The sequence below is a fragment of the Pantherophis guttatus genome, chromosome 14, assembly GCF_059756535.1.
Source record: "Pantherophis guttatus breed Tessera chromosome 14, ASM5975653v1, whole genome shotgun sequence".
Lineage (NCBI taxonomy): Eukaryota > Metazoa > Chordata > Lepidosauria > Squamata > Colubridae > Pantherophis > Pantherophis guttatus.
Genome location: NC_142076.1, coordinates 9,329,993 through 9,349,593, shown reverse-complemented (window position 1 = coordinate 9,349,593; position 19,601 = coordinate 9,329,993). Strand labels below are relative to the sequence as shown.

General features: G+C 44.9%; 1 protein-coding gene across 2 annotated transcripts in view; it reads left to right on the top strand.

Annotated features, from left to right (window-relative positions):
* The window catches only part of LOC117667378 (syntaxin-binding protein 4-like), a 94,006-nt gene that overhangs the window by 49,339 nt on the left and 25,066 nt on the right, over window positions 1-19,601 (top strand). For both annotated transcript variants that reach the window (XM_060692973.2, XM_060692971.2), the window contains exons 3-11: window positions 1,031-1,126; window positions 2,437-2,506; window positions 5,055-5,129; window positions 5,983-6,068; window positions 8,842-8,968; window positions 10,878-11,019; window positions 11,892-11,998; window positions 14,684-14,840; window positions 18,933-19,005. In XM_060692973.2, the coding sequence (XP_060548956.2) occupies window positions 1,031-1,126; window positions 2,437-2,506; window positions 5,055-5,129; window positions 5,983-6,068; window positions 8,842-8,968; window positions 10,878-11,019; window positions 11,892-11,998; window positions 14,684-14,840; window positions 18,933-19,005 (933 nt within the window). The remainder of the gene's footprint in view (window positions 1-1,030; window positions 1,127-2,436; window positions 2,507-5,054; window positions 5,130-5,982; window positions 6,069-8,841; window positions 8,969-10,877; window positions 11,020-11,891; window positions 11,999-14,683; window positions 14,841-18,932; window positions 19,006-19,601) is intronic.

Below are 19,601 nucleotides of genomic sequence, written 5' to 3'. Positions count from 1 at the left end.
TGCTTTCCGCCGTGCCCTCAAGACCCTGATGTTCCAACAGGCGGGGCTAAACATACGAACATGTGAATAATTTTTTAAAATGTTATCTAATTCTGGGTTTTATTTAATTGACCAAACTAAGTAATAATTTTAATTAGCAATTTTATGATGTTTGTGTGTCTATATTTTTCTTGACTGTACACCGCCTTGAGTCCTACGGGAGAAAGGCGGTATAGAAATATAATAAATAAATAAATAAATAAATAAATAAATAAATAAATAAATAAATAAATAAATAAATATGAAAGAAGCTACATCAATAAATCATTCCTATCACCCATCTCCTCCCACTTATGACTGTATAACTGTAACCTTCTTGCTGGTATCCTTACAATTTATTTTGATTATTTCCTAGTATGATTCGATTGCTTATTTGTACGCTATGACTATCATTAAGTGTTGTACCTTATGATTCTTGACTAATGTATCTTTTCTTTTATGTACTCCGAGAGCGTATGCACCAAGACAAATTCCTTGTGTGTCCACTCACACTTGGCCAATAAAGAATTCTATTCTATTCTATTCTATTCTATTCTATTCTATTCTATTCTATTCTATTCTATTCTATTCTATTCTATTCTATTCTATTCTATTCTATTCTATTCTTAATTCTATCCTATTCTATTCCTATTCTATTCTTAATTCTATTCTTTATTCTACTCTACTCTACTCTACTCTACTCTATTCTATTCCCTATTCTATTCTATTCTATTCTATTCTATTCTATTCTATAAACATGGAGCTAATGGTTCTATTTTTGATCTAAACAGAGATGCCCTGAATGCATTCTGCTGCGTTTACCTAATTTTCAATGGAACAAATGCATATTTATTTGAAAGTATTTTCACCCACTCTGGTGTCCCCATTAACTTAAAGCTCCCCTGATTCAGTGAGGGAGAAATTATGATTTTTTCAGACCAGTATGCACACTTACCTTGTGAAGCAGGGAGATGCCTCTTGTGAACGCATTGTATTTCTTTTTTATGGATAGGTATCAAAGTGATCGGTGGCATTAAAGAATTTACGGGTGAGGAATATGGAGTTTATGTCAAGAGAATCCTACCAGGGGGAGTGGCTTACATTGATGGTAAGTTTTTATCACTTACAGCCGTAGCTGGAAATCTCCCCATTAGAGATATTAGCTGTTTGAAAAGTCTTCAGATCTTCATCAATTAAAACAATTGCAAAATGGATTAGTGGGAACTGGAATCAGAGAAATTTCCTAGAGCAGGGATTGGCAACCTTAAACACTCAAAGAGCCACAAAGGTCCTAACCGGAAGCCCCCCCATTCAATTCTGGAGCCGACCGGAAGACTGGTTCCCTCATCATAGAGTCTCCTCCTAATGTGGCTTCCTTTTTCCTCTACCTGTCCTAACTGAAAGCCCTATCAATTGTGGAGCCGACCAGCAATAGGTTGCTGCAGCAGAGGGATGAAAGAGCCACTTGTGGCTCCAGAGCCACAGGTTGCTGACCCCTGTCCTAGAACAACTTTTTTGTCTGCAAAAGGTGTGGTAAAAATTAACCCAATACATTGGGACATGTCTAAAAAATGCATTTTGGGTCCCTGGTCAATGTCATATTGGGGAAATGAAGCAAATACACATGAGTACAACTATTATAGTACATTATCAGCACCAAGGACAGCTCCTCATAGTGTTTATTGGAAGACAGTCTTGGAGACGAGAATCCAAAATTATTGCTTCTGATGTAGCCTTGCGTAAAAGTGCCACCCCCCCCAATTGATCAGAGTTGGTTCTTCTGATATACACCTTCTGAGCGTATGCCTTCTTTGAAAAATGAACCAGAATTATTGGCCCAAAATGTTATATCAGAATAAATTTGGATTTCTCATCATTGGACATTTTTCTCCCTTCCCAAACTTGTGTCTTGAAATAACTCTTAGTTTCACATCCTGATCTAAAGAAAGGGTAAAATGGATTTAGTTAAAATTAAAATAGGAAACGATAGAAAAGCTGTTCGTGAAAGGAAGCTCTGGAAATCAAAGGTTTTATTTTGTAACCGTTGAGCAAAAAGGAGATTTTTATGAAGGTGAATCTCTACCTTCCTTTCTGCTTCTGTCTGCAGCATCCCAAAATGACTCTGTGACACTGAACTTAATGATTACTCATGTTTTGTACTCTTTTCATCTTTGGCTGTTTTAAAACTTAGTAATGATCTTCAGAAAACTTTGAGTAGCTCACACTTAAGGCCTTCAGGGGTTCCAGACTGGGCACCTCTAAAATCAATGATAATTGTTCCATCATCTTAATTGTCAACAGGGTAGTTGTGAAGGTCCAAAATATTCACAACCAATCTTTGGGCATAAAACGTGTACATAATAGCATTACTTCTACGTGACAGTTTCCTCTTCTCTTCTCTTTCCTCCTTTTCTCCAGGTCGTCTACAACCAGGAGATCAGATCTTAGAAGTGAATGGGGACAGCCTGATTGGTGTTACTAACGAGAGGTAAAAATGTATTTGTTGTGGCCCGCCAGCAGCCAGTGGAGCTGGCAGCAGATTCAGACAGTAAGGAGGTTGGGGAGGAACATGGGTCAGTCCTGGAATCTGGGGAAGGCTCTGATGAGGACTCTGTGTTGGAGGCAGAGATGGGGCCAGGGCCATATGCCAGTTATCAATTGCCTTCGGAGTCAGACATCAGTGAGGCAGACAAACAGCTGGAGCCTGTACCCAGTGTGTGCATGTGCAGAGTTGCCAGATGAAGGGAACAGCTAAAGAACAAGGGTCGACTTGGAAGTAAGGCCACAGGTGGATGATGAATGGCCTCTCCCAGAGGGAATAAAAGAGGAGCGAAAGGGGAGTGGAGTTTGCAGGAGACAATTAGTTCGCTTAATTGGTTTGTGACTCTCAGAGACTCCTGGCCAAGTTTTGAAGATATCGGCCTGGCAGCTCTCCAAGCCAGATAAGGTCTGTGACTGTAAATTCTCCCTTGAAAGATTTTGTTGAAGGTGAATGAGAAAAATTCACAGTAACTTAATAAAAAGGGGTTTATGTCGGGAGAAGGAGTCTGCTTCATGGTCTTGAAAAGCCTAGGTCAGAACAATATTTTAGAGCTCAGGTTTAATGCTTGCAGATCATGGTTAGTAATGCTAGGGAAAATCATGTCAAGAATTCAATCTGCTTCCGGAATTCAGACTAACAATTCATCCACAAATTAACATGACCTGACTTTATTTTTTGATAATATAATACTAAATTCTTCCTCTGGCCTTTGTTCTCATTGAAGTCCCTTGGTCATTTCTTTCCATGCTTAGGACAATTGCTTACCTTCAGGCAACTCAACACTAAACAAGTCTAACATCCAGGGGTGAAATTCAGCAGGTTCTGACAGGTTCTGGAGAAATTTTGAGTAATTTGGAGAACCTGCAAATACCACCTCTGGCTGGCCCCAGAGTGGGGTAGGAATGGAGATTTTGCAATATCCTTCCCTCAGGAGTGGGGAGGGAATGGGGATTTTGCAGTATCCTTCCCCTGCCACGCCTATCAAGCCACACCCACCAAGCCATGCCACGCCCACCAAGCCACACCCACAGAACCGTTAGTAAAAAAAATTGAATTTCACCAATGCTAACATCCCTCATAAATAAACTAACTAAAGTGGATCCAATATTTTCGCGTTTATCTAAGGAAAAGTCTCTCTCAAATTGGTTTGATTTCTGGTGGCTACACAAACATGTAGGGCCAGAATATCAAATTAATTTGCCTGTTATCTTTTTCTGGGATGTTTTTCATCTTCTAAATCTGGCCTGCAGCCATGAGATCTCCTGGTGGTCTCCCCTCCACGTATAAACCAGGTCTTCCTTTTTTAAAAAACAGATGCATCTGCCTATCGGTAATGGCAATACAGAAACAAGTAGGGATAATTGGCCCTACAATAGTTGGGGATGGAAACGGAAATAAAATAGAAGTGAGAAAAATAGAGGAAATGTAAAAGTCTTCAGATGGAGAGTCTAGAAAATGTGGGAAAAAGAAAGCCATACAGGTACCAGTAATGGTTGATGAAGTTGGTGCCATATTAAAATATCTGAAAAAGTGGTTGACACAATTAGAATTGGGAGCGTCTCATTTCATCCATTGCAAAAGAATGTATTTGTGATGACCCAGGACAAGGCACGAAGGTTGTACGGCCAGCTGAGAGTTCAAACTCTCCTTTTATGCTCCAAATTCCCACCCCCAATGCTCCCACATTCTTGGCAAGCCCAAGAGCAAAGCGCGCACGCACACATGGCAGTCTCTGGCTGCGCCCAGTCCAGCAAAACAAAAGAACAGGGAAATGAGTCCACGAAAAGAAGAAACAATGAGTCCACGAAGTAAGGAAGAAGCAAGCAGTCCTGCAAACTCCAAATGTCTGTCCCGGCATACCAAACTCTACAAATTCAGAGTTTGTTCCCAACAAACGTCCCTTCCCACAGCGTCTCCTTAAATCTCAGTCCCCAGGTGTGCCTTGTGAAGAGGGGCGGGCTGCTCTCCTCCCGAGTCGCCAGGTCAGCCTGCGCTGTTCCTGCCTTCTCTCCACTCTCCGTGCTTGGGGATCGGGTGTGTGTGCTTGCTCATCGCCTGAGTTCCGTCACTCCTCATGTCCATTGCTTGCCCTATCTCGGTCATCCTGTCCATGTTCCTCCCTGCTAGCAAGCCATCCCAATCCTTAGGGCCCCTGGCCTGCCTTGTCCTCCTTCTCCTCCCCACATTCCTCTGAAGCCAATGAAGCCGTCCCCTCAATCTCCATCACCTCCAGCTCTGGCTCATCCTCCTCCGCCGCAGATTCAGGCTCCGAAGAGGGCAGGACAGTGTTACTTGGAACAGTGCATTACATGACGATTGCAACTTTAAGTCACCTGGTTATCTTGGGAAAGTTCAGTCAACAGGACCAAATCCAGTCAATGGATTGTGTAAAAATGATGATTGATGATGTTTTGGGTAGAAGCTGATTACTATTTCTTTTGAAGAGCATCAACTGCAGGTCCTAATGCATTTCCTTCTCCTTAACTTTCCACAGAGCCGTGGACATCCTAAGGACAGCCTCTGGCACCAGTTATATGCGCCTTCTTGTCACCAGAGATGACGATGCTCGGTAGGTCTTTGGGTTTTTTATTTAGAATGGAACATGGACCTCTTTGGAAGCAATTCTCTATCAGGCTTATTGCGTATAAGGTCACATGGTGTTCAAATGACATGATATGAGAAAAACATCCCCATTATTTCAAGTAACCGGATTTGCTTTCATTAACAGGCTGTGTTGATTTGGCGATTGTTTTACATCATCTTAATTATTTTCTCTAGGAGAGGCAGTGGCTCTGGCTAAGATGCTGAGCTTGTAGATCGAAAGTTCAGCAGTTCAGCGGTTCAAATCCCTAGTGCCGGATAACGGGGTGAGCTCCCGTTCTTTGTCCCAGCTTCTGCCAACCTAGCAATTCGAAAGCAGATAAAAAATGCAAGTAGAAAAATAGGGACCACCTTTGATGGGAAGGTCACAGCGTTCCATGCGCCTTTGGCATTGAGTCATGCCGGCCATATGACCACGGAGACATCTTCGGACAGCGCTGACTCTTCGGCTTTGAAACGGGGATGAGCACTGCCCCCCTAGAGTCGGGAATGACAAGCACATATCTGCTAGTTTTTCGACTTTTTCTACTTGCATTTTTTATGTGCTTTCGAACTGCTAGGTTGGCAGAAGCTGGGACAAGTAACGGGAGCTCACCCCATTACATGGCACTCGTGATTCAAATCACTGAACTGCCAACCTTTTGATCGACAAGCTCAGCGTCTTAGTTACATTAATATTGCTGCCTTTGAAAGGTGCTGGCAGATGTGATTTCCTGAGAAAACCTAATGATAGAATAATAATTTTTTTAAAAAATAAACCCAACCCACATCCAGACAGGCCAATGTAGGTGTCTTAAAATCATATTCTGTTTCTTGTTCAGCAAGGAATTCTCTGAACTGCTGGAAAAATTTGGATCTCATAGCAGCACATGTTCTACGCAGAGTTCACCTACTTCTCATACTGGAAGTAAGTATGGGTGATACGAAACCTGTCAATGGAATAGAGGGAAATCACTGGAAAAAAACAAAGAAACGTCTCGAGAAGTTCATCAAAGGGCAAAGGGCAGTGGTGGGATTCAAATAATTTAACAACCAGTTCTCTGCGTAACCATGGCCATGCTGGGTGGGCATGGCCATGGTGGGTGTGGCCAGGGGGTGTGACAGGCAGCACTCCACCTCCTGCAACCCCCTGGGGGCAAAAACAGACTGTGGGGGGGACCGCCCCCCCTCACCCTGTTTTGGTCCTAGGAGGCCTCCCTGAAGCCTCCTGGGAGCAAAAACGGGCTGTGGAGTGGGCCGCACAGTATCCTTCCCTGGCTCATTTTGGATCTAGGAGGCCTTCTTGCACTTACCTGGGAGCCAAAATGGGGCACGTGGGGACTCTTGGAAGTGATGGGGAGGGGCGGGGTCAGCCAGCAATTTAAATACCGGTTCGCCTGAACTGGCCTGAACCAGCCCGAACCGGCTGAATCCCACCACCGGCAAAGGAGAAGTGTGCAGAATCCTCATGGGGAGAGGATTTTGGTTTCTAAAGCATGTCTGAGCCTTAAAGAATAATCGGCGTGTAGAGTAAGGAAAATGGCCTTGGTAGATGTATGCAAGATCTGTTGTCTAAGCAAGAGGGGCTGAAACATTTTTTTAAAGTCCAGAACAACAAGATAACATTCAGAAGTGGCTCAGGCAGATACTTCCCTAATTCACTGGAGTATAAGAAGGTGGAGGAGATGCAGCACAAACAAACCGGCAAGACTCTATTATTATGGACTCCCTGGTGCTCTCTAAAAGCTTGCTTCTTGGCTTGCAGACATTTCATTACCCAACTAGATAACATCAGTGCTAGAAGGAAGTGGGGTTTGCTCTCTGTTTATTGTACGTGCAAGTGCCGATAGAAGAGAATATTTGTAGAGTTGAACTGTGTAGTCCTTGGTGCTCTCTGAGCTTGGATGTTGGCTTGCATTTCATTACTTACCTAGGTAACATTATCAGTGATAGTGAGTGTGGAGTTTTCACCGCGTTTATATGCAATAACTTGCCCTGCTAGTGTTGGTGGGGTGTGGTTTTCTCTTTGGTGGTTCCTTGACGGTTGTTTTCTGTTTGTTTGTCTAGTGTTAATCCCTGCTTCTCTCGATGTTGACTGCTAAAGAGGATGTCTTCTCTTTAAAGAGGCCTTTTTGTTTCCTTCTTTCTTTTTACTTTCTTTTTTCCTTCTTTTTTACCGTCTCGTTTGAATGGTGTCTAATTTTGGTTTATCTCTATTGATGTCTGGTTTGTCTGAATATCAAATTTCCAGGAATTTCCTAGCATTTTTTGATTTAGTTTTGTCTAGGACAGGGATCCCCCCCATCCTTTCGGCTGCACGCACATACACATTTGCGGGTCGCTTGCTCGAACCATCCCTTTCTCCTCTTCCCCCTCCAATCCACAAAGTCAGAGATGGGCTGCTGGGGGTTCGCAGGGGTTCAGGAGAACCTCTAGCTAAGATTTTGTGCAGTTCGGAGAACCCCCAAATCCCACTCCTGGCTGGCCCCACCCACCCCGCCTTGCTGCCTTGATTCAGTTCCACTCGCTGTCCAAATGCTTCCAGAATAGAATAGAACAGAACAGAACAGAACAGAATTCTCTTATTGGCCAAGTGTGATTGGACCCCACAACAAATTTGTCTTTGGTGCATACCAGAGGTGGGTTTCAGCAGGTTCTGACCAGTTCTGGAGAACTGGTAGCAGAAATTTTGAGTAGTTCAGAGAACCGGTAGTAAAAATTCTGACTGGCCCCGCCCCCATCTATTTCTGTCTCCCAAGTAGTCCCAGCTGATTGGGAGGAAATGGGGATTTTGCAGTAACCTTCCCCTGGGTTGGGAAGGGAATGGAGATTTTACAGTATCCTTCCTCTGCCACGCCCACCAAGCCACGCCCACCAAGCCACGCCCACCAAGCCACACCCACAGAACCGGTAGTAAAAAATTTTGAAACCCACCACTTGTGCATACGCTCTCAGTGTACATAAAAAGAAAAGATACATTCATCAAGAATCATAAGTACAACACTTAATGATAGTCATAGGGAACAAATAAGTAATTGAATCATATCAGGAACAATCAATATAAATCGTGAGGATACAAGCAGCAAAGTTATAGTGATACAGTTATAAGTGGGAGGAGATGGGTGATAGGAATGATGAGAAGATTAATATACTGCTCAAAAAAATAAAGCGAACACAAGCAGAAGACATCTGAGATCTGAATGAATGAAATAGCCTTATTAAATACTTTGTTCTTTACATACAGTAGTTTATACACTGCTCAAACAACTAAAGGGAATACAAAACTACTGTATGTAATGAACAAAGTATTTAATAAGGCTATTTCATTCATTCAGATCTCAGATGTCTTCTGCTTGTGTTCCCTTTATTTTTTTGTAGTAATGCAGACTTAGTAAACAATTTGACAGTGTTGAGGGAATTATTTGTTTAGCAGAATGATGGCATTTGGGGAAAAACTGTCCTTGTGTCTAGTTGTTCTGGTGTGTAGTGCTGTATAGCGTCATTTTGAGGGTAGGAGTTGAAACAGTTTATGTCCAGGATATGAGGGGTCTGTAATTATTTTCACAGCCCTCTTTTTGACTCGTGCAGTATACAGGTCCTCAATGGAAGGCAGGTTGGTAGCCATTGTTTTTTCTGCAGTTCTAATTATCCTCTGAAGTCTGTATCCATCTTACAGTGCTGTCCTTGACTCTGTTCTTCAGGCAGGTCCTTGGGAAGCACCTCGTCTGGCTCCTCGTCTTGTTCCCAGAGCCCTCTGCTCCTGAGCCCAACCCATTCCCATGGGATGCTGTTTGGAAATCCAGGACAAACCCACCCCTCCATCTCACAGTATGTACTGAATTGCTGGGAAATACATCCACAGTTCGTGAATCTCCCTGAGCTGGTCCTTCTGATCTTCTCTATTCATTATACCCTGAACAGTGGAAGGTCATTTTTCTGTACAGGTAGTCCTCGACTTACAATCACAATGGTGTCCAAAGTTTCTGCCGCTAAGCGAGACAGCTGTTCAGCGAGTTTTGACCCGTTTTATGACCTTCCTTGCCACAGTCGTTAAGCAAATTGCAGCAGTTGTGAAGTTCGTCCTGTAGTTGTCAACTCTGAAGCTGACCTGGCGAAAGCCATTTTGAACTCCAGCGTGGCAAGTGTGAGTTTTGTTTGCTATGGAATTATTACTTGGAACCCTGACGGTGGTTGTTGAATGAATCTGGGCTTTGCTCATTGACGTTGCTTGCCAGATGTTTGCAAAAGGGGATCGCGTGATCCTGGGATACTGCGTTATAGATATGAGCCAGTTGCCAAGCATCTGTTGTGGCCCGTCAGCGGCCTGTGCAGCTAGTAGCTGATTCCGACAGCGAGGAGGCTGGTGTGCTGCTGCTCCAGCACACGGACAATGAGGAGGCTGGAGAAGAGTTGGTGCCAGAGGCAGGGATTCAGCCAGGGCCTTCAGAACCTCCAGAAGCTCCCATAAGTGAAGAGGAGGAGCCTCTTCTCGATGCACGAGCGCGCACGGCTGCCAAAAGGCAGGAGTGGCTCCTCAGGAGGAGGTCTCCTCAAGAGTAAGGCTTGGGGCTAATTGGCTTATTTAAGGAAGGATGACGACTGAGGCAATTTGCAGGGAACAACTTCGTTCACTCTCCTTCACATCTGGATCTTAGTTCTTATCAGTGTCCTGCAAATTGCTTCTGGGCTTTCTGCCAATCCTAGTAAGATTACAATTATTTATTCTTTGGATTCTTGTAGGCTGTTAAGAAAGTTAATTAACAGCCTTTGTTTGAAAAAGACTGATTTAATTTAGTAAACTAAGGTTTGTATAGACTTTGTGTGTGCTGCGTTCTTTGGGGTCCGTAGCTGGGGCAGAACAGCATCTGAATTTTGATCATGGGACCATGGACAAGGTAAAGCAGGGGTGAAATCCAGCAGGTTCTGACAGGTTCTGGAGAACCAGTAGCAGAAATTTTGGAGAACCGGCAAATACCACCTCCGGCTGGCCCCAGAGTGGGGTGGGAATGGAGATTTTGCAATGTCCTTCCCCTGGAGTGGGGTGGAAATGGAGATTTTGCAGTACCCTTGCCACGCCCACCAAGCCACGCCCACCAAGCCATACCACACCCACAAAAGCCACGTCCATAGAACCGGTATTAAAAAAAAAATTGGATTTCACCACTGAGGTAAAGTGATGGATTTGATCATGTGACAATGGTTATAAGTGTGAAAAATGGTCATGAGGCCCTTTTTTACAGTGCCATTGTAACTTCAAATGGTCACTAAACGAATGGTTGTAAGTCAAGGACTACCTGCACATGGGGGTACACTTTCCAGGATGTGTCCTTTGAACAGGAATAGATGTGTCGTATTTTTCGGAGTATAAGACACACTTTCCCCTCCCCCCCAAAAGTGGGTGAAAATGTAGGTGCGTCTTATAGACCAAATACGGGCGTTTTTGGGCTCCCGAACCCTTCGCGCATCGTGTATTCACCCTCTCCCGCCTCCAGAAGCACTCTGCAGTGCTCTGAAGGCCAAAAATGGGCCCATTTTTGACAAAAATGGGCCGTGCAGAGCACTGCAGAGTGCTTCTGGGGCCAGGGAGGGCAAAAACGCGACACGCAGAATCCAAAAACTATTTTTTTGTTGTTTTCCTCCTATAAATCTAGGTGCGTCTTATAGTCTGAAAAATACGGTATTTAGTTTCTCTTTAGAGTGTTTTGCTAACTTCCTCTAACACTTTATCTATTCATAGCTGTTCCATTGGATCCGGGATCCAAGGTGTCTCCATAAGAAAGTTTTCCGACTTGGGGTTAACCATTAGTGGAGGAACCAACCGATCAGATGGACCAATGGTTTACGTCCATGATGTCCAACAGGAAGGAGACTGCAATAAGGTATGACAAATACTTGAAGGATTTGAGTTATATGTGTTGTTATTTGAGCCAGGGTGGCGCAGTGGTTAGAGTGAAGTACTGCAGACGACTTCTGCTGACTGCCGGCTGCCAGTAATTCGAGTCTCACCGGCTCAAGTTTGACTCAGCCTTCCATCCATCCAAGGTGGGTAAAATGAGGACCCAGATTGTTGGGGGCCAGAGGCTGACTCTGTAAACCAGTTAGAGAGGATTGTAAAGCACTGTGAAGCAGTTTATAAGTGCTATTGCCCTCCCTCCCTCCCTCCCTCCCTCCCTCCCTCCCTTCCTTCCTTCCTTCCTTCCTTCCTTCCATCCTTCTTTCCTTTCCTTTCCCTCATTTTCCTTCCTCCCTTCTTTTCCTTCTCCTCATTTTCCTTCCTTCCTTCCTTCCTTCCTTCCTTCCTTCCTTCCTTCCTTCCTTCCTTCCTTCCTTCCTTCCTTCCTCTCTTAATTCCCTTTCTCATTCTCCTTCCTGGTAGTGCAGTCGTTAGAGTGCAATATTGCAGGCTTACTCTGCCGACTGTCAGGAGTTCAATCCTGACTGGCTCAAGGTTGACTCAGCCTTCCATCCTCCCGAGGTCGGTAAAATGCGGACCCAGATTGTTGGGGGCAATAGGCTGATTCTGTAAACTGCTTAGAGAGGGCTGGAAAGCACTGTGAAGCAGTATATAAGTTTAAGTGCTATTGCTATTGCCATCTTGGACAGAGCCAGAGATTTTCCTTCAATGTGTTCTGGTTGGAATAAAGAACTTTGGAAGGAAGGAAAATTGAAGAAACAAGGCTGCTCTTAACTTTCCTTCCCCAGAAAACTTGATTTTCCCACTGTTATTTATTTGTCTCTCTACATTCTTTAGGATGGATGCCTGCAAGTGGGAGACCAGCTAATTGCTATCAATAAAGACTCGTTGGTGGGTGCTACACACGAGGAGGCTAAAAGGATAGTTGCAAAGAATTTGTTCAGGTAAAGTGTTGCGTTGGAGTTGATTTATTTATTCATAGCTCACCTTTATTATTTTTACAAATAACTCAAGGTGGTGAGTTATTTCTCCTCTTATTTTCCCCACAACAACCCTGTAACGTGTGTTGGGCTGAGAGATCAGGACTGGCCCAAAATTACTCAGTTCGCCTTCATGCCCAAGGCAGGATTAGAATGCACAGTGCAGGGGTGAAATTCAGCAGGTTCTGACAGGTTCTGGAGAACCGGTAGCAGAAATTTTGAGCAGTTCGGAGAACCAGCAAATACCATCAGAGTGGGGTGGGAATGGAAATTTTGCAATATCCTTCCCCTGCCATGCCCACAAAGCCACGCCCACAGAACTGGTAGAAAAAAAAATGGATTTCACCACTGGCACAGTCTCCTGGTGATTGGTCTAAAATCTTCCAGCTGGCTTTCATATCCAAGGCAGGACTAGAACTCACAGTCCTCTGGTGATTGGTCTAAAATCTCCCAGCTGGCTTTCATGCCCAAGGCAGAACTTGAATTCACAGTCTCTCACTTCTAGCCTGGTACCTTAACCCAAGGGTGGGCATCAAAAATTTTAGCAAGGGGTTCTCTGCTTGGTTGCTGGGTGGGTGTGGGCATAGTCAGCCTCCCTGGGCTCCGGAGGCTTTTCTCAAGCCTCCGGGAGGGCAAAAATGGCCTCCCCAGGCTCCGGAGGCCCTCTGGAGGATGGAAACAAGCCTGTTTCCAGCCTTCCTGAACTTCCAATAGGCCCGTTTTTCGCACTCACTGAGCCTCCATGCACGCCCTGCACTTACCAACATCCAAAATGGGCCACGTCGGGACTCCAGGGAGAGGCGAGGCAGGGTGAGCGGGGCCAGCCAGGAGTAGGATTTGGGAGTTCTCCGAACTGCACAGAATCTTAGCTAGAGATTCTCCCGAACCCCTGCGAACCCCCAGCAGTCCACCCCTGCCTGAACCACTATACCAAAATGGCTCTCAACACAACATCTGAAATAGAGTTGGCATAGATATGTCTAAAGCAGTGGTGGGTTTCAAAATTTTTTACTACCGGTTCTGTGGGTGTGGCTTGGTGGGTGTGGCATGGCTTGGTGGGCATGGCTTGGTGGGCGTGGCAGGGGAAGGATGCTGTAAAATTTCCATTCCCATCGCACTCCATGGGAAGGTTACTGCAAAATCCCCATCTCCTCCCAATCAGCTGGGACTTGGGAGGCAGAGAATAGATGGGGGAGAGGCCAGTCAGAATTTTTACTACCGGTTCTCTGAACTACTCAAAATTTCCGCTACCGGTTCTCCAGAACTGATCAGAACCTGCTGAAACCCACCTCTGGTCTAAAGGTATTTAGAGCTGATCTGGGGAAAAGAGAGAGTGAACCATGAAGAAGGGACTTGGGTGTAGTTTAGACAGAGATTACCCAGAGATAAGAGGAACCACGAGAAGGAAACTCAAAATAAGCCTTCCTTGATTTGGTTTGGTATAAAACGGGGCAGGGAGAAACTTGGACAAGCATCACTGCATCTAGAACAATCAAGTAGCATTCTTGGAATTCCTGCAAGGTTGACTTGGCTTATCTTGAAGAGTTGATGGTATCATCTTTATTCATACTTCCTGACCAAAACATTAACCACCATGTGCTATGAGGCACAGGGCTGAAACTCATTCCTGATTCCATGATGTGGTTTCACAACGCATGTCAATGTCTTTCACAAGTCACGAGACGTGCCTAACATGCCTTATCAGCTTTCCGTCCAGAAATGGTACAAAATTCAGCTAAAGTCAGGTCGCCTATTCATTTAATAAATTATTATTTTTATTATTATATAAACAATGCAATTTTTAAAAATTTTATATGCTGCTTGTGTCTCTGTCCAAAGCAAGTCACAGCAGCCTTTTCTTTATCTGGCGTTGTCCTTCATATGCCTTCAAGTCTCCCCAAGAATATAGGAGGTCATAATGTATCCGCATTATCAAGGGACGCTGTGGCTCAGTGGCTAAGATGCTGAGCTTGTCGATGTAAAGGTTGGCAGTTCCGTGGTTTGAATCCCGAGTGCCACCTAACGGGGTGAGCTCCCGTTACTTGTCCCAGCTTCTGCCAACCTAGCAGTTCGAAAGCACGTAAAAAAAAATGCAAGTAGAAAAATAGGGACCACCTTTGGTGGGAAGGGAACAGCGTTCTGTGCGCCTTCGGTGTTGAGTCATGCCGGCCACATGACCACGGAGACGTCTTCGGACAGCACTGGCTCTTCGGCTTTGAAATGGGGATAAGCACCGCCCCCTAGAGTCGGGAACGACTAGTACATATGTGCGAGGGGAACCTTTACCTTTTAATGTATCAGCATAATATATGCATGGACACAAACAGTACGGCCATTTGTAATTGACAAGTTTCCAAGGTCACAAAAGGGGATCATGTAACTCCTGGACACTTCAACCGTCATAAAAACGAAACCATTACCAAGCCTCCAAATTTTGATCATTGACCATGGGAATGCTGCAATGGTTATAAGTGTGAAAAACGGTCGTAAGTCACTTTTTCATGCTGTTTCAACTTCGAACAGTCACTAAACAAGAAGTTGTAAGTGAAGGACTACCTGCACTTCTGGGTATATTAACTGCCTTATTCTTTCAAGCATCCCTTTCTCGCTGATTCTTCTTATAAGCAAGTTGCTCTTTTCTTTTTCAAGGCATGAAGGAAACACAGAAGTGGCCTTCATTCCAGGAAGGGGACAACTTCATCCAGGACATTGTGCAAACAACGGTGCTCACTCAATGTCCACAAGGCTGGGAGATAACAGCATGGCTCCTCCTGGGAGGTGGAAGGTCCACGTGAGACCCCCAGAGGTAAGAGTTCCACTCCTGATAAGTTCCACTCCTGATTTTCATTCATCCACAAATTCTTCACTCTCAAAGTTGGCCATCTTCTCCCTGCCAAAACGGTGCTCCTGAACTCCTTTGGATCAGGGTAGCTTCTCTCTCTCTCTCTCTCTCTCTCTCTCTCTCTCTCTCTCTCTCTCTCTCTCTCTCTCTCTCTCTCTCTCTCTCTCTCTTTCTCTCCCTCCCTCTCCCTCTCCCGCTCTCCCTCCCTCCCTCTCTCTCATTCTCTCTCTCTCTCTCCAATGGTGGGAAGCAAACATTCTTCTGAGATGCCTGCTACAAGATGACTTTAGTTAAACACTCCCTGGGGTTCAGATATGAAAATGTCCATTGAGTTTCCCCAGAATAATGAAGTGAATGGGGAACACTAGCTGGGGAATTCTGGGAATTGAAGTCTGTTCATCTTAAAGTTGCCAAGGTTGGGAAACTCTGCAATAGGGAGTGTCAGACCTGCCCCAATCTGATCCTCAGGGAAGGAAAACCCTCGACTCCATTTGGTTGAAGTAAAAGGTACTTTTACTAAGTGATGCTGGTTGGAGTAAAGTCAGGTGGAATCTGAGTTTCCACCCATCAATACAAAACTATTTCCTTCCTTCATTCCTGTCCCTCCCCCTATGACCAGTCCAAAGTCAGCCAATGCGATGTCGCCGAGATGTTTTGGGGATGCTGAAGTGTTTGGCTGGTAACTTTCCACACTCAGGGCAAATTGTTGTTGTCCGCCAGTAGCCTGTGGCGCTAACAGTGGAGTCGGACAGCGATGAGGCTGAGGAAGAACATGGGCCAGTTCTGGAGGCTGGGGAAGGCCTGGATGAGGGCTCTGCGTCAGAGGCAGAGATGGGGCCAGAACTATCGGGGAATGAGGTGCGGACTCCAGAGCCTCCAGAGGCGGACAGCAGAGAGGCAGAGGAACAGGAGGAGCCTGTTCCTAGTGCATGCATGAGAAGAGCTGCCAGAAGGCAAGAGCAGCTCAAGCAAAGAGGACAACTCGGGAGTAGGGCCAAGAGATGATTGGCCACTTCCATAAAGCTTAAAACAGATCGCAACGGCGTTTGGGCTTTGCCAGAAAACAACGTTGGTAGCTTCGTCTTCTTCTTCGTCTACATCTTGTATTGATTTTTGTATCTGTGACTTCTGAACGTTTACCAAGAAAGGCCTTTGGCAGTTTGCCTAATTGGACTAAGGTTTGCGATAGGACTGAGGAATTTGTGTTGGGAGGAATTTGCTTTAATTTAGTTGAACGACGCTGGGAATGAAGTAATTCTCAGCTGTTCGAATAAAGTTTGTTTTTATTTGTTTTTTCACTGACTGATTTTCCTACTACTTACTTGGGCCTGGGTCACAACACAAATGGCCTTGAAGACAACGGGGCATGAACAGGCCCCATGTTGATCTGCTTTTCTTCAGCTGTTCTTCCCCCCTCCCGAATTCCCACACAAGCTGCATGTTTATTACCCATTTGTCTCCCCATGCCTCCCCTCATGTCCTTTGATGGCAGGATGCCAGTGAGGCGCCAAGCCGAAGATGGTGAACCTGACAGGGAGTCTGGGAAGAAGAGTTAAGGAACTCAGAGACGTGTCAATCTACTCTCTTCCTCTTTTTGTGCGTGTTTGTAAACACATTGATCCATTACAGTTACATAACCGTTGTAATAGGCTTATTTTATGCTCTGCCAGCATCCTTGATTGACTATTTTCTTGTGGGAGTTTTGGAGCCAGGATACTACTATGAAAACAGACCTCTAGATTCTTAATCATAGCTGTTCCTTATGGGATGGTACCAATTTATTTCATCAATGCGTTCCTACCTAGCCTTTGAACCCATCTAATCCCAGAGCAAGACAGAAAAGGTATGAACAGGATTACACACCCAGAGTGCAGGATAATAATAATAGTTTTAAAACGTCTTCAGAGCAGATTATCAGACTGCAGCTTTGCAAAGTCAAACACGCCAGGAGACAGAGGTAAGAGGTGAAGAATTTCTCAGCACGACTAACCTTAATCCAAATCTAACCTCAGGATGCTTCGGAAAAAGTCACACCAGGCTACACTTCCGGTTGTGTTTTCGGAAAACTGCTTTCCCGCTGAATCTTGTGGGATACCCAAGCTGCCTTGCAGAATCTAGCTGATCTTGGAGGACTTCAGAAAGTTTGAGTAGGTTTGGACCAGATTAGTATGAGTCCTTGATGTTCTCAGAGCTTGGTTCTTGGTTTGCAGGCATTTCATTACCCAACTGCGTAACACCATCAGTGCGAGGGAGTGTGGGGTTTCCTGCCTGTGTCCTTTTAGCGAGAAGAATGCAAATGACCCGTTACCACTTACTTTAGTTTCCCCAAACATTCCCTCCTTCATTCCCACTCCTAGTGGGATGGGTTGCCCCCGGTTCGGACCGGTTCGCAAGAACCGGTAGTAAAACCAGCAGGAGGCCCCGTTCACTGCCCCAGATGTCGTCATCGGCGATCTGTGCATGCGTATTGCAGTGATCCTATTGCAAACCGGTAGTAAAGGTAAGTAGAACCCACCTCTGCCCACTCCTCACAGTTCATGGCTATGCAGTTCCGTCACTGCATAGCAGCAAAGAGTCAGCATTCCGAGTAATACACCCACTGAAAGCATAACTCCGAGGCAGGTAGATTCCTCAAAGGATATGTTTATGGGATATATCATATCAGCACAGCCGATGAAAACCAACTCTGACAATTCCTACGGTTTTCACCTAATTAAAAGAATCAAACTCCCCCCTTCCCAAATGTCACCGGTCACATTGTCCAATGAAGATGGAAGGCAGGCTCTTCTCCACTTCTTTCAACAGCCACCTGTTTCAATGACCTTGGTTCCCACAAGAAAGCATTTTGTTTTGACTGGAGCCTGGCTATCTAATTCCCCCCTCCCTTCCCCCTTTCTGGCTTCGTGGCAACTATGAGACAGCACAAGACGGCTTCAGCCAGGTTCGCTTCAGGGTTGACACAAAGCACAAACACGCATAAGATGGCAATTGACAAAACTGTTGTGGTCCGCCAGCAGCCTGCGGAACTGGCAGCGGAGTTGGACAGCAATGAGGCTGAGGAAGAACATGGGCCAGTCCTGGAGGCTGGGGAAGGGCCAGATGAGGGCTCTGCATAAGAGACAGAGATGGGGCCAGGGCCATCGGGGAGTGATGTGCGGACTCCAAAGCCTCCAGAGGCTGACAGTAGAGAAGCAGAGGAACAGGAGGAGCCTGTTCCTAGTGCACTTATGAGAAGAGCCTTGGTGGTACAGGGGTTTAAGGCACCCTGTTATTAAGCTTATTAAGACCAGCTGCCTGCAATTACTGCAGGGTTCGAATCTCGCCGAGGCTCAAGGTTGACTCAGCCTTCCATCCTTTCTAAGGTAGGTGAAATGAGGACCCAGTTTGTGGGGGCAATAAGCTGACTTTGTATAAATATACAAAAGGATGAAGGCTATTGCTGAGCACATTGTAAGCCGCCCTGAGTCTTCGGAGAAGGGCGGCATATAAATCAAATTAAAAAAAAAAAAAAAAGAGCTGCCAGAAGGCAGGAGCAGCTAAAGCAGAGAGGACGACTCGGGAGGAAGGCCAGGAGATGATTGGCCCCTCCCATAAGGCTTAAAAGACCAGCAACAGCTCTTGGCCTCTTTGCCGGAAAACAACGTTGAGAGATTTGCTTCTTGTTTCACTGTATTCATTTCTTGTCGGCGTCTTCTGCTTCTGAACTTTTGCCAAGAAAAGCCTTTGGCAGTTTGCCTAATTATCCCAAGGTCGGTGATAAACTGAGGAGTGGGGTTTTGAAGAATTTGCTTTCATTTAGTTTGGACTATGCTGAGAATGAGTTCATTCTCAGCTGTTCCAATAAAGTCTGTAAAGTTTGTTTTTAATACTAACTACTTGGGCGTGGGTCACAACAAATACGTCTTCAAGGAAAAACAAAGAAAGTCCAGTTACCTCTTGAAAAAGCACCTTTGGGACATCCAAAGGAAAGGTCTTTATTCGTCTTTGTTTTTCACGCCCTTTTACTTCTTTCCTGATTAATTTTCTCTTCCTGCATTTTCCCTTTTTTTTTTCCAGAGCAGACACAACAGCCACTTTCCTGTGCCTTCTCCGTCTCCAGATGTCTGCCCCCCAGAGTGCATCATTTCCGGTAAAGACATTTTGCACTGGGATGAGGAGGGATATGGGATTATAATAGGATATGAAACGTCTTGAAATGCCAGCTCATGAGAGTGTTGATAGAACATAGTACACAGAATAATAGAGTTGGAAGGGATCTCAGAAGTCTTCTAATCCAACTCCCTGCTCGAGCAGGAGACCTTATACCATTTCAGACGAATGGTTGTCCAATCTCTTTTTGAAAGCCTCCAATGATGGAGCACCCACAACTTTTGAAGGCAAGCCGTTCCATTGATTGATTGTTTCAATGTCAGGAACTGTCTCCTTACTTCTAGACTGGATTTCTCTTTGTTAATCTTCCATTTTGTTACTTCTTGTCCTACCCTTGGCTGCTTTATTTATTTAATTAAATTTCTATACCGCCCTTCTCCCGAAGGACTCAGGGCGGTGAACAGCCACAAGATAAAAACACATAAATACAAAAATTTAAAATCAAATAAAAACGAATTAAATAATTTGGCTGAATTTAAAATACCCCATAATTTAAAACAAATTAAAATTTACATTTAAAAAGGGGAGAGGATTTAGGCCAGGCCAGCTTGATGAAATAAAAAAGTCTTAAGCGCG